General features: G+C 37.7%; 1 protein-coding gene across 1 annotated transcript; it reads right to left on the bottom strand.

Moving 5' to 3' along the window:
• Positions 1-12,438: 12,438 nt before the first annotated feature.
• EV154DRAFT_576212 (uncharacterized protein) lies at positions 12,439-14,035 on the bottom strand (the record flags this gene model as incomplete). The annotated part of the gene is made up of 2 exons (XM_051606481.1): positions 12,439-12,527; positions 12,607-14,035. The coding sequence occupies 2 exons, from the start codon at positions 14,033-14,035 to the stop codon at positions 12,439-12,441; spliced, it is 1,518 nt and encodes a 505-aa protein (XP_051452837.1).
• Between the last annotated feature and the right edge of the window lie 1,731 nt (positions 14,036-15,766).

Below are 15,766 nucleotides of genomic sequence, written 5' to 3'. Positions count from 1 at the left end.
TGTGTGCCTCAATTAGCCAGTAGCAGGTGGTCATAATTGATCACTCTCACGGCTGCTCACAGTTTTTATCTTTTCTTATTTTTTTGTTCATTTATACGTCTCACTATTCGGCCTCACCACATCATTGTCGTGTCGGGGTCTGATCTTGATATGTGCGTAATGATGATACAATGTGAGTAGTAGTGATTGGTTTAGATTGAGTTTTGACAGTAAGGTAGAAGGAGAATAATACACGTTTGTAGTTAATTATTCAGTTCTAAGCGAGCACCACGTTGTTTTATATAAATATACACTATTTTCATAAATTATTCGCACACTTTAAGAAAAAAATTGCTCACTTTTTTTTCAATTTCCGCACACTTTTTTATTTTTTTTTTTTGCTCAGTTCACAGATTATTTTTTGCTCACTTTTTGAAAAACAAATTGCTCACTTTAACTTTTACATTTCGCACAAATTTCGAAAATAAATATAACTAATGGACCTTCGTGTTTTTCAGGAAGATGGACATGGAAACGCTGTAGATGAGCATGGCTATGAACCGGTTGAAATGGAAGTAAACGTGGACGGTTACCCACTCGCTGACACTGTTGACTTTGATAGCTACATGGAATTTAATCCACCTGAAAAGCCCGAGGCCTCAATTAAAACCAATAATATGGTTTCTACTGCTGCATCAGGACCAGTGTCTTATTACAAGAAACATGGAGACGATGTCAAGGGTCATTTTTTCTACCATGTTTATGAAGAAGGCCTAACTGCAAGTAAAGCAGGAAAGCAGTTAGGTATTGCCCGTAGAACCGTCTACGACTGGTTGAAAAAAGAACAAGATTTGATTGCTGAAACACGGGATAGATTAGAGACCAAAAAAACCGAAAAGAAAGTTGATAGACCTGCTTTATTGAATGAAGAGCATAAAAAGCATTTGGAAGAAACGTTTATCGATCACCCTTCTGCAACTTTGGATCAGGCAATAGAAAGTCTTACCAGCCAGTTCAATGAATTGAAAGTAGCCAAGACAACTGTTTACAACTTCAGGACAAAGAAGTGTGCCTTGTCATTTAAAAAACCACACTTTTATTCAAAAGAAAGAAACTCGCCCGTAAGCATTGAGAAAAGATTTGACTGGGCTACAAGATGGGTTCAAACCGACATGGATTACAGTAGTAATTGTGTTTTCATCGACGAGTCCGCCTTTCACATCAATTTGAAGCGCACAATGGCTTGGTCCAAAAAAGGCACTGGAGCTGAGGTTATCCAACCACTGACACAAGCGAAAACCAAGACAATTTTGGGTGATGTATCCCCGTATGGCATTGTCAATGTTAAGATAAGGGTACCCTATTCAGCAGCATCTAAGAAACGAAAGACGGTTGGTGGTAGTAAAATGAAAAAAAAAGTATTGGTACTGCTACGGGACATTACTTCAATTTTATTGCCAGCACTATCGATGTGATGGATTGTCATGAGGAATTCAAAGGGCACTACATTATCATGGATAATGCGCCCATACATACATCCGATAATATTAAAAAGTTTATCGAAAGTCGTGGGTATGGATGTGTGTATCTACCACCTTATTCCCATGAACTAAACCCTATTCAGCAGTTTTGGTCTGTTTTTAAGAGTAAATTGAAACGTGAAAAACTGTTGGAGGCCGAAACTTTGAGAACCAGAATCACTGAAGCATCCCAAAATGTCTTGATAAGCGGCTTAAAAGGCTTTTGCCGGTATTTTTAGTCCATGTTCGAAACTTGTTTAAATAAAAATCCCCTCTAAAATAATTCGTACACACTGTGCAAAAAAGATTCCTGGAAGTGAGCAATTTTTTTTGTCAAAAAGTGAGCAAAAAAAAAATTTGTGAAGTGAGCAAAAAAAAAATAAAAAATTGTGCCGAAATTGAAAAAAAAAAGTGAGCGATTTTTTTCTTAAAGTGTGTGAATAATTTATGAAAATAGTGTATATTTATATAAAAAACGTGGTGCTCACTTAAAACTGAATAATTAACTACAAACGTGTATTATTCTCCTTCTACCTTACTGTCAAAACTAAATCTAAACCAATCACTACTACTCACATTGTATCACTAGTGTCGGGTCTGATATAAGTGTTAAGCTTAGTTGTAGATATTTAAGTAGAGTGGTAAAAGAGTTATTGTTTTATTGAATGATTGATCTGACATATTTATAACTATCTAAAAGCAGTCACGACACACTGTCAGAGTACAAAACATAAACATATATATATTTCATAATCATACATATCAAGATCAGACCCCGACATCTGGTAGCACCAGTTTTTTATTTTTTATCAGTATTGAAAGTGAACTACGTATAAATTTATACGTGTTTTATAAGCAAGTAACAGGTTAAACAATCTATGGAAGCATACAGTGATTATCAATCGAAATTCGAAATTGAAGAACGTGTGCAGTCAGGATTACCAGTTAAATATCACAAACAATACCAAGAATTAAGAGAAACATCAAGTAGTAGCACTCACACAAGAATACCAACAACCTTCGCAAGAGAAAAGTATTGGTCAAGAATAGCAAATAAAAAAATCGTAGAAATCATAGCAGAATTTTCCAAATCAACAGATAATAACAGTAACCAAGAAAACATGACAGAAGCACATAGTCAAACAGCCATGGGCCAAATAATTGCAGATGCTATACAACAAGGTATCGCTCGTGCATTAGAGCTCAATACTAACAACCAACAAGAAGACAAAGATTTTTACACCAAACCTCTGAAATATAATGGTGATAGAGATCGTTTTAAAATTGACAATTGGATATCATCAGTTGAGGATTATCAATCCTTTCGCGGATGGGATGATGAAAAAACATTTCGTTTTGCAAAGACACTACTGGTGGATATGGCGGCCATATGGTTACGCAATATAAATGACTTGAGTGACCATAAGATATCAACATGGGTTTCCCTTAAATCTTCTATAGTTCAACAATTTCGTCCCACCAACACCATTATCCAATTACGGGAGCAATTACATTCACTAGCACAAAAGACAACTATCAGTGAATATATTAAAGAGTTCCTGACAATTCGGCTGGGAATTCCTCGCATGAGTGATGACGAAGCCGTAGATAAATTCACGCGTGGTTTAAAAAACAAAGATGTCCGTGCTCAAATTCGTGGGTTATACCGTAACGAATGCCCCCCATCATTGAACGAAGCAATTCAAACGGCTCAAATTTTTGAATCTTCCCGAATGGAACACGGTCAATATCAATTGCCAGGTTTCAACAACAATTCTTCAATTCATACGGAAGCAATTGATGATCCTATGGATCTTTCAGCTCTTCGAGATGTGCTGAACTTTGTTCAAAATAACTATGGAAGCAATAATCGAGGTCGAGGTGCGCAGCGTGGTGGTCGAGGTAGTCGTGGCGGAGGATATCGAGGCAGTTTCCGAGGAATGAGAGGAGGTCGAGGTGGTTATGGCGGTTTTCAAGGTGAATCTCGTGGCAGTTATCGTGGTACCCGTGGTAATTATCATGGAGCTCGAGGAGGTTATGCTAACACAAATCAATCGTATACAAGTGGAGAGAACCGTGATTGTTGGAGTTGTGGCCAATTTGGACACCTCCAGTTTAATTGTCCACAACAGCAACAGCATGGATCATTCTATATGAATTCCGAATATGATAACTATTACGAAGACAATGACTATGAAGAAACAGAAAATGAACAACCTGCTTCTCAACCTAGAAATAATTCTATTGCCAAAAATGATCAAAGAAATAAAACTCAATCAAATGCTTCATCATCTTATTATAATTCGTCTTCAATATTGTACAGTGTATTACCATCCTCATCAGCATATGTTGAACCATTAAGCATAGATCACAAACTGCTTAAAAATGATATTGATTTTTTAATGAATGCCAGCAGCGTACACAATAAATTACCCATCTATCGAATTTTTATTAACGGTCATCCATGTAAAGTTTTAATTGACTCCGGTGCAAGTGCGAATTACATCCACTCAGATATGGTACCGTTTGTATCAACAATCAGGCCCGCAAAACAAGGACAATCTGTGGAGACGGCGAATGGACAGCTAACAAATATTAACAAAATAGCTTCATTTTCAATAGCTTTAAATGGATATACAGATCGTATTCAGGCATACGTATTTGATACTAAATTTGATGTCATATTGGGTAGGTCGTGGCTCTCACAAGTACAACCTATACCGGATTGGTTTAATGGAACATGGAAAATTCGAATTCGTAATAATCCTGTTAATATGACGATGATTCATCCATTGCCAACAAAATTGATCGCTAAATCATGTGTAGTACCGGAAACAACACCAAGTAACTCCGTCGAAGTAGACTCTGATAGTAGTCAGTGCAGTTATTCAATCAAATACAAATGATCTCAATTTTTTATTATCTGCAAAACAATTAGACCATTTATTCAAGAAAAAAAAAGTGGAGGAGTGTTATTTGATTGATGTATCAGCAATATATAGAGAGACCGAAGAGCTTTCAGTGCTTGTGGACGATAAGGTACCATTACCAACTTTGACTAATAAGCAAACAGTAGAAAATAGTGATAAAGAATGGTGTAATGAATTTGCGTTAAAGTACCCTGGTGTATTCAAAGGTGTTATTGATAGTCTACCTCCATTGCGAGACACTGTTGAGGACATGATCACGTTTAAACCAGGAGCTACACCAGAATCAAGACCGCCTTATCGAATGAGCCCAGTGGAATTGCAAGAATTACGACGACAGATCGATGTACTCTTGAAACAAGGTTTAATTGAACCAACGTCTTCACCATACGGGTCGCCAGTACTGTTTGTGAAGAGAGTTGATGACAAAAAGTTAAGAATGGTTTGTGATTTTAGAGCTGTTAATAAGCATAGTATTAGCCACCGTATCCCTATACCGCGTATCGATGAATGCTTATCAATGTTACACGGCAGCAACTTTTTCACAACATTGGATCTACAAAGTGGGTTTCATCAGCAGCGGCTAACTGATTCAGATTCAGAGAAAACAACCATCAACACTAGATATGGTCAATTTAAATGGAAAGTTATACCTTTTGGATTACGAAATAGTGGAGCTCAATTTCAGAAAATGCTTAATACCATTCTTAAAGACTATATTGACGTAATATGCTTACTATATATCGACGATATTCTCATTTTCACGAAAGGCAATGACGTGGAGTTACATAAGAAACATGTCGATACCATTTTACAGAAGTTAGCAGAAGCCAGTCTGGTAGTTAATAAAACCAAGTGCAAATTTAACCGAAAGCAGGTGACTTTTTTAGGACACGATGTGATAGCAAATACAGGTGTGCGCCCAGCTCAAAAAAAGACAGACGCGATTACATCTTGGCCTAGACCAGCTAATGTTCAAGAAGTCAGACAATTCGTAGGTTTATGTCAGTTTTACAAAGCATTTCTGCCCAACTTTGCGTCTATTTCTTCACCCATTACAGACCTTACCCGTGGTACTGGTCACAAACTACGCAATATTGATTGGAATGATGAGTGTGAAAAGGCTTTCGTAAAAATTAAAGAAATGATGACCACAGCGCCTACCTTACTCAACCCGTGTATGAGTCTACCCTGGCGTATTGAATGTGATGCTAGTGATTTTGCAGCAGGTATGGTTTTGTTTCAACAGGATCCACAAAATAATCACGCATGGAAACCAGTGGCATACGAGTCTCGAAAATTCAGTAAAGAGGAAAGAAAATACCCAGTCCAAGAACGAGAATGCTTATCCATATTACATGCATTACGCACATGGCGTTGTTTTATAGATGGAAATGAGTACGAAGTATTTACGGATCATGAACCTCTCAAAACCTATCAAGATACGTCAAAAGTGTCCCCAAGATTGGTGAGATGGATGACTGAATTGAGTTTATACTCACCAAAAATTCTATACAAGAAAGGCGTGGAAAACATAATTCCTGATCTACTTAGCCGACGTGATGGTCCCAATTGTACACCCAACACTGAATCGATTGAACCTAGATATCTTTATGAACCAATTGAAACAGTAGCTGCTATTTTGACAACATCAACGGACAGCCACAAAGACCAGCTAATAACCGACCCTCTCCAAGATTGGCCGTTGTTTTATTTTAAAGACCCCAGTTTATGGCCCGAATCCAAAAGACAGCAACTATCCGATAAACAGAAAGACTTTGTAGTGCAAAATCAACATGTTTGGAAAAGGATGAAATTACAAGACACAGAAACTACCGAAAGATTGGTTAAGTTTATCCCGTTTAAACGAAGATTGGATTTAGTAGAAGACTTCCACAGAGGGTTTGGACACCAAGGTAAAGCCACCGTGTATCAGCTAATGAAATCCAGATTTTGGTGGCCCAAAATGATTAACGACATAACAACATGGTTATCACCATGCCCCGAATGTCAGTTACACTCACGTAAAGAATCCAATGTTCATCACGCACCAATGAAGCCCCTTGAAATACCACCACCTTTTCATAGATGGCATATTGATTTTATCGGTGAGCTACCAACTACTAAAAATGGCAACAGATGGATTATCATGGCCGTTGATCATCACACAAACTGGCCAATCGCTCGTGCCTTAAAATCTGCCACTGCCGATGAAATTGTAAAATTTTTGTACGAAGAAATTGTAATGCGTTTTTCTTGTCCAGTAGAGCTAGTAAGCGACCGAGGTGCAAATTTTATGTCCAAAATTTTGAATCAATACATGAAAAAGATCAAATCTCAACACATTTTTACCAGTGCTTTCCATCCACGAACAAATTCAAAATGTGAAAGGTTAAATCAAACGTTCAAGCATATGATCACGAAGTATGTCAAAGGTGAGGTACATAGCTGGGATGAGTTTGTTGAGACCGCTCTTTTTTCTTGCCGTATACGCAAGCATGCTACCACCGGGTTAAGCCCATTCTTTATGACGTACGGTGTTGACCCTGTAATTCCCGGCGATTCTAAACGTCCTTTCATGGAGCCAATGACAGAAGAAGATCCTGAACTGATTGCCGAAGATACATTATCTCGTATCAGAATTCTAAGGGAAGAAAGGTTCAAGGCTGGAGAAAAGATGAAGATACAAGCGGAAAAAGACAAGGCAAATTGGGATGAAAAAATGAAAGGCGTAGCAACTCAAACATTCGAAGTTGATGAATATGTAATGTTACGACATGAAAACAAATATGGTCTTGAGTTCAATTGGATGGGGCCTTATAGAATACTCAAAAAGAACTTAGACTACAATACATATCAAATACAAGAAGTAGATGGAAAAATTTACTCATCTTGGGTCCACACGGATAGACTTCATCCAGTCAAGTACGATGGTAGTCCTATTGACAATGCCTGGTATATTCCTCGTGTTGCTCGTGCAAAAGATAAACAGCAAAATTTTTTACCGTGAAGTTTATTTTGGAAAGGGGGTGTTGTCGGAGTACAAAACATAAACATATATATATTTCATAATTATACAAAACAATAAAGATCATCTTTTATCTTCTACTCTACTTTTCTATTTCATTACACACATATCAAGATCAGACCCCGACACACACAACAAGATCAGACCGATGTCGTGACTGCTTTTAGATAATTATAAATATGTCAGATCAATCCTTCAATAAAACGATAACTCTTTTACTACTCTACTTAAATATCTATAACTAAACTTAATGTGATAATTTGAGTATAAAAGGGTAATAAAATAAAAGATAAAAATAAACAAGTAAAGAAATGAGACTCTTTAATCCTTTATTATAAGTTGGAGAGTTTGTCATGATAAAAATAGAGGTCCTTTTATATTAAATTATTACTTCAATTAATTTCTGCGTAGATCGAATAAACATTTCCAGAGACTGGGAATTGTTGGATTTGAAATATAAATCAGTAACGACATGAAACATAGCTTATAAATTATAGTTATGTAAGCCTATGGTTGTATGTCCGGAATTTCCAGCAGAGAAATCATTTATCCATTTAGCAATATGTGCGATGATTGGATTACTTGATTAGTCATCGTAGGTGCTAGAAGGAACCGCAGTAAATCAGCCAACCGGGGTCCAATGTAGGGTATGATTCCCAGTTAGAAGATTATGAGAACTGGTACTGTGTCTGTTACAATATATGAAGTATATTATAACTCAAGACAGATTAAATAGTAATTGTATTCGATTTATTTAGGCGTCAAATACGACATTGCCCCCAACCAGAATAGAATTACCCTCCAATCATTTAAGCAGTTTAACGAGAGAAGAAACGATTTTCAATAGCAGAAAAAAAAAAATTTACAGCATCGATTCTTATAGAACGGATGAGTAGGTATAAAAAAAAGAAAAAGGAAGCCGATACCAAAAGAAATTATAATTAATTTGATTTAGGGGATGTGGCTACCAAGTGACGTTTAGAACGACGGATAGAATGCACAGGATTTAAATTCTTACGTTTGTTAGAATTCTTCACCGGAGAAGGCACATCAAAAGATGGGGCTAAGGTGGGAACTTGATGACGTGGGGATGCACGAGTTGGAGTGTCAGGCTTTTCAGAACGTGAACTTTGATCAACAGGAGACCCACTATCAGTAAAAGAATTAATCAGTGTAGAAACTGAACCTGGAGGATTCTTTTTCAAGGACATAAGGGAAGTAGGAGAGTTCGTGATCACATTGGATTTTTTAGGTTTATAAGGAGTACCTAATTTTTTCCAATAATCACGTAGCGTGTCGGTGGCATTGAATTGATCTTGACTGATCCATTCATCCCAATCACTGCTATAATTTTTCCATCGAACAAGGTATTCTCTTTTATTAGGAGTTCCTCGATGATTTAAAATTGCTTCGACCTCATAACTTTTCATTTCATTTCCTTCATCATCAAGTTCGATGACCTCATCTTGGGAGATAAGTTTAAGTTCAACGGAAGTATAGTTACGAGGCATGAGAGCGCCAGTATGATCTCTTAAAATATAAGAATTTCCACGATTCTTTCTTACGACAGAATATGGACCAACATACGAAGGAGCTAATTGACCAGCTTTCGTTTGTAAACGAACCATGACATGACTACCCTCAGGATAGTCAACAAGCAGGTGCTTATTATCAAACTTGGCTTTTTCAAGATCGAGTTGTGCCATTGTTTTAGCATGAATAGCAGGAAAAACAATGTCGGCCATGTAATCGATACGCTTCATTAATTCTTCGTGAGAAATAGGTTTGCGCTGCTCAGGTGGTACAGAGCTATCGACTTTTCGGAAACCAAAAGGCTCTGCCATTTTACGGGCAAACATCAATGAAAAAGGAGTTGAATTCAACCTCTTTGAAATACGATTGTTGAGAGCGAGTTGGACAGCGTTGAGATGTAAGTCCCAATCATTACCTACACCCTGAGTGGCTTTGGCAAGTAATCGTTTTACAGACTGTACAAATCTTTCGCTAATACCGTTGGCACTTGCATGCATCGGGGTAATGAAACGATGGTCGAAACCCATGGCTGTGGCGAGGTCAGTGGCTAAAGTGTGGCGGAAATCGCACCCATTATCACTTTGAAGCACACCTCCACATGGAAAGCCAAGGATAGAGAAGACCTCAACAAGAGCAGTAATGACAGTATCACTACGTTTGTCTCGAAGAGGGCGTAAAACGCAAAAACGTGTGGCAACGCAAACAATAACAAGAAAATAATTATTTCCGCGTACCGATGTAGTATTTATAGGTCCGCCAAGGTCTACGGCGTAGTGGTCACCTGGGAGATAACTATAAATAGGGCGAAGGGGGTGGTAACCTCTCTTCTGAATATTGTGTTTCTGACACTCAGTGCATTTACGTATGAACTCAATACAGTCATTAATCAGCTTAGGCCAATGAATACCTTCTTGGTGAAGACGTTTAACCATTTGTTCAGCGCCATAATGACCGACTTTATTATGAGCATCTTCAAGAAGTGATTTCCTTTCAGATTCGGGTGCAACTAAATAATCAGCATGAATGCTTTGTCCACTCTGGATATAAAATAAATTGCTCGCAGAGGTGGGAATAGAGTTTGGAATGGAAGTAGAATTGGAATATGAATCGGAATTGGAAATGGAGATGGGAATGGAGTTGGAGTTGCTACAAACGGAGACTGCGTCAACGTGAGCATCATTTACACTTACAAGTGAATCTTGGAGATCGCGTTTGTAAAGTTCATTTTGACGAAATGAAGGTAAATGGGTGGAAGATCCATTAATAACTGAATCAGGAATTTGCACAGACCTAACGCTCAAAGCTTTTTTCTTAAGATTGATGTTGGCGGAAATCGCGTGATTGTTACCTTGGGATGTGATACGTAAGGGTTTACTATGATCTGGATTGGAATCAACAGACGGAGGATACAAACGGGATAAAGCATCAGGTAAGATATTATCTACACCTTTAATATAGACGACTTTGAAGTCATAATCTAATATTATGTCTAGCCATTTGATCATCATAGAGTTGGAATGTTTTTGGGTATGGAGATAAGAAAGTGCTTTATGATCGCTATATAAGGTAAAATGTGTACCCCAGACGAACTTGTGAAATTGTTTTAACGCAAAAACACAGGCAAGCATTTCTCGCATGGTGCAACTATATCTAACTTCACTAGAAGATAATTTTCGTGAAAAGAACCCAATATGTTTAATAATAGTCTTTGGATCTCCATCTGCTGTTGTAGTCTTATATTCTTGAAATAAAGAACAGCCAATCGCAAAATCGGAGGCATCTGTTGCAATACAGAAGGGATGATTGAGGTCAGGGTGGCTTAGTACAATGTCAGAGACGAGGATACGTTTAAGAGTATTAAAGTGCATATCATGAATGGATGACCATTCGAATCTTTTTCCTTTATTCTTCTCATCGTGTGATCGGAGGAAATCGATGGGTGCCATTAGCATTGCCGCATTTGGTATGTGCTGTCTAAAATAGTTAACGAAACCTAAGAAAGACTGGCATTGTTTGGATGTAACCGGGCGAGGTAACGATTCCAAATTGGAAAGTTTGCGAGTATCAATTCTTCGCCCTCTAGCAGAGATTGAAAAACCTAAAAGATATACTTCGGATTTAGCAAAGTGTGATTTCTTAAAGTTGATACGTAAGTTGGATTTTGTCAATATGGAGATTACATGTTTCACATGTTGAAAATGGGAATCAAGGGATCGAGACATAATGCATATGTCGTCAATGAAAGTACGAACATATGAAAGGTCTTTGAATAATGAGAGTACTACACGGCTAAACAATTGACTTATAGTAGACACACCGAAAGGTGATCCTACATGCATATACTTCAAGTTGTCTGGACCGGTAAAACTGGTTTTGATTTGATCATCTGGATTAACTAAGAATTGTGAAAATGCAGACTTGAGATCAATAGTGGAGAATACAATGCAACCTTCCATTGAAGTGAAAAAGATATCATTGATCAATGGTTGTGTTTCGTTAATAGTGGGAAGAGCTTTATTTAATAATCTTGTATCCAGTACAACTCTGATATCGTCTTTGGTAACATTATCCTTTGATGATGTTACACCAGATTCATGATTTTTCTTCAGAGTTACTGTAATAGGAAGATTCCATGCAGAAGCAGGGGCTCTTGTGATAATTCCATCAGCTACCCAATCGTTAATTACTTCCATTACTTTAGGTTGTAATTTGTAAGCGATAGGATATTGACGAACATGAACATGATAATCAGGAGGAGTGGGAAGGTGGAGAACACTTTCAGGAATATTACAAAATGAATTTTTATCAAGCGCCTTGTTAGCCTCAATGTATGGCGTAAGAGCTAAATTAAATGCAATTTGTTCCTTTTCCGATCCGAATGGTGTTACGTTAGGTTCGTAAGCATGATCATCAATGGAATCATCAACTTCTTTGACAGTGTCTTTGAACTTGTATGCAACATTAACCATATGGAGAGAAAGCTTGGGCATTAAATCCACACCGATTAATATTTTGTTAGAGAGAGATAAGATCGAATTATCGATGATATCAAACTTATGCAATACTTGTTTGTCAACACCATCGTAGTCAATTTTAAGACATTCAGAAGTTTGATAACGAGGGATTTGAGTACCATTGGCCAACAAAAGAGAACCTTCAATTTTATTAAATTCAATATTATTGTCAATGGCAAATTGTTTATTCATGACCGATACTTGGGCTCCAGTATCCAAAGTAGCGTATGTCTTCACTGAGTTAATAATAATGGGAGTAACGGGAGAATACGCAACATTGTTTGTATGGAACGGATTGTTTGTATCGCCGACGGAATTACTGAAAATGGAAACATTATTATTAAGACAATTTGTAGAAGAAGAATTAATTTGAATAGAGAAAATATTTTTATTTAAAGTATCATTTAATTCATCATTGTCATGAATGATAAAATTATCTAACTCCAAAAGTGCTGCCTGAAACTCGTTGTCATCATTGAGGATGGGGAGAGGGACATTTGGCTGTTCTTCATGATCATTGTCGGTTCTACAATTGGAAGAGGAGTTAGTATTAATTTCATGAATAGAAGTTGAAAGAACAGTAAGAGGTTCATCGATGTGATTACTTACTTTGTTGGCAAGAAATTTCTTTCTTTCCGCGCATTCCTTCAAATGATCAGGAGTAAAACGAGCCACCCGACAAGAAAGACACTTGAGCTGTTTACGCATGTGAGTACGTTCTTGATCGTTGAGTACGTAGGTGGGATCGAACAATCGTTCAAAGTTGATGGAAGACTTTGACGATTCGGACTTGTCATCCATTCTTCTTTTCTTGTTGGATTCCCTAGAGCTGGAATTGGAAGATGAGGAAGAAGAGACGGGAGAGGAGGAAGAAGATGAGGAGGAGGACTTGGCAGAGGAACTGTTCTTGACTTGAATTTCTTTAAGGGTAGATTCAAGGTTACCAAGGTAATGATTCAAGGCTTCACCTAGACGACCAAAGTTGCTGTAGAACTCATAGAATTGTGTTTCATTATGAGTTGCATATTTGCTAGCCATTGAAGAGTCCATGGTGTAGAGTTGTTCCTTCATATATTCGTATAACTTTTCCTGTACCTTATCTTGAAATTCTTTAGTGAACAAAGACGAGAGGAAAGCAACCGAGAAGTAGAAGTTCTCATGAGTGTGTACCTTGGCGGCACGGAGACAGGCACCAAAACGATCCATGTATTCGGCTAATTGTTCATGGGAACTTTGTCTCATACTATGAAGCATGAAGTTCACCTTGATCAATCCAAGACGGGCAGCGGCATCGAAACGGTGTTCCAAAATTTTCTTAGCATCAGACCAGGACTTCTTCTTGCCTTTACCAATAGCCTTGAAATTTTGTTGGAACCAGTTACAGTAGAGATCGTTGTTTTCAAAACTGGCCTCAAGATGAAACAACCAATGAACTTCCACATCCACATCATAATTCTTATAGGCTCGTTCGAACTTTCGGATGAAAGATTTGAGCGAATAATCGTCGGTGCTGTGAATGTCGGGATTGGTATCGAGATCGGTATACTTGACATCGAAAACCGGAATTTCTTTGGCTGGGATATCAGAATGATCCTTAGGCTTTGTAAGAGCTTTATCAGAATCATCCAACTTCATGACATTGGCCAAATGAGAAATGTGGCTGACAGAAGTTTCCTTGAAAGAGGTATACAACAAGTTGGCATCAACGAGTTGGTTCTTCCAATAGGTGATATCATGTTTCAGGGAACGGACCTTGGCCTCTCTGAGATTGAATTCCTCCATAGTGGTTGTTTCCAAATCCATTATAGAATCTTCTCGATCAAAGAGAGCTGCAAGGCGGGCATTACAATTACCAATTCTCTTCAACACTTGAACAGCATTTTCGTCAAATGTGTTATGAACGGTGTTGGAAGAAGAAGGGGAATCGAGTTCAGGAAAGTCAATGAGCATGGGATCATTTTTTTCCTGGGAGTCAGTAGTAGCAGGGCCGTTGGAACCAGAGTTACCAGAAGTACCACTAGGGAGAGTTGGCATCAACAACAGGGGAAGAGACAAGGGGAGAACCAGAGCCAGAGTTACCAGAGTTGGAGCCAGAGATAGGAGCAGGAGAATTCATTTAAAAAAATGTGATAATTTGAGTATAAAAGGGTAATAAATAAAAGATAAAAATAAACAAGTAAAGAAATGAGACTCTTTAATCCTTTATTATAAGTTGGAGAGTTTGTCATGATAAAAATAGAGGTCCTTTTATATTAAATTATTACTTCAATTAATTTCTGCGTAGATCGAATAAACATTTCCAGAGACTGGGAATTGTTGGATTTGAAATATAAATCAGTAACGACATGAAACATAGCTTATAAATTATAGTTATGTAAGCCTATGGTTGTATGTCCGGAATTTCCAGCAGAGAAATCATTTATCCATTTAGCAATATGTGCGATGATTGGATTACTTGATTAGTCATCGTAGGTGCTAGAAGGAACCGCAGTAAATCAGCCAACCGGGGTCCAATGTAGGGTATGATTCCCAGTTAGAAGATTATGAGAACTGGTACTGTGTCTGTTACAATATATGAAGTATATTATAACTCAAGACAGATTAAATAGTAATTGTATTCGATTTATTTAGGCGTCAAATACGACACTTAACACTTATATCAGACCCGACATTTGGTAGCACCAGATTCTTTTTATTTTTATTTTATTGTATACCTTTGTATACAGGATTTATGGATAGACAGAAATTTTTAAATCAATTTGAAATCGAAGAACGAATTGAATCAGGACTAGATATTGACAAACGTGCTGGTTATAACAAGTTAAGAATCACTCACAAGAAAGACATCTTACCTGGAGAAAGACTCAAATCGACTACTGCAAGAGAATCACATTGGGATACATTAGCAAAACCTCTAATTGATAAATATAATTTGGAAATAAGAAGCTGCAATAATATGAATGATATAGAAATGAACAACGATAACAACAATACAGATATGAACAACTTAACTGCATCATTAAAAGAAATTGTCAATTTGGTTCAGAGCAACAATAACAATAATAATAACCAGGACTTGGATCTAATTAACAAACCAACCAAGTACAATGGAACTAGGGACCCTTTTGTCATTGATAACTGGATTCGCTCTATCGAAGATTACAGAGATTACAAGGACTGGACTGGCTCCCAAACTTTCAAGTTTGCTAAAACCTTACTTACTGAGATGGCTTCCGTATGGTTCAGAAATTTAGAAGCCTCTGAGTCCGCTCCTGATAATTGGTTGTCCCTGAAATCCCGTATTCTGGTATGTTTCAAACCTCTCAACTCAGCTCAGATTTTTCGAGATAAACTGGAAGAATTGCAACAACGAACGAATATTCCAATTATATTCAAGACTTTATGAATCTGAAACGGGGAATTCCTAGAATGACCGACGATGAAGCGGTTGCGAAATTTATCCGTGGACTTAAAAGTAAAGATGCTAGAATCCAACTGCGCAGTCTTTACCGTGGTAATCAATGTCCATCAATGGATGAGGTTATTCAAGCGGCGTACACTTTTGAGTCGGCTCGGAATGAACATGGAGTTTTACCGTCAATTCCGTCATTTGCATCCGATTCGTCGATGCCTGAACCGATGGATCTTTCGGTCACTATTGCCCGTGAAGTACTAAACTATATGAATAATAATGGTGGTCGTGGTGGTTCTCGTGGTTTTCGTGGTGGTTACCGAGGTTCCCGTGGTGGCTCGTATGGCTCTTCT

The sequence above is a fragment of the Mucor mucedo genome, assembly GCF_025094135.1.
Source record: "Mucor mucedo strain NRRL 3635 chromosome Unknown EV154scaffold_132, whole genome shotgun sequence".
Lineage (NCBI taxonomy): Eukaryota > Fungi > Mucoromycota > Mucoromycetes > Mucorales > Mucoraceae > Mucor > Mucor mucedo.
Note: the sequence above shows the minus strand (reverse complement) of the source record. Positions and strands in the feature narration are given on the sequence as shown.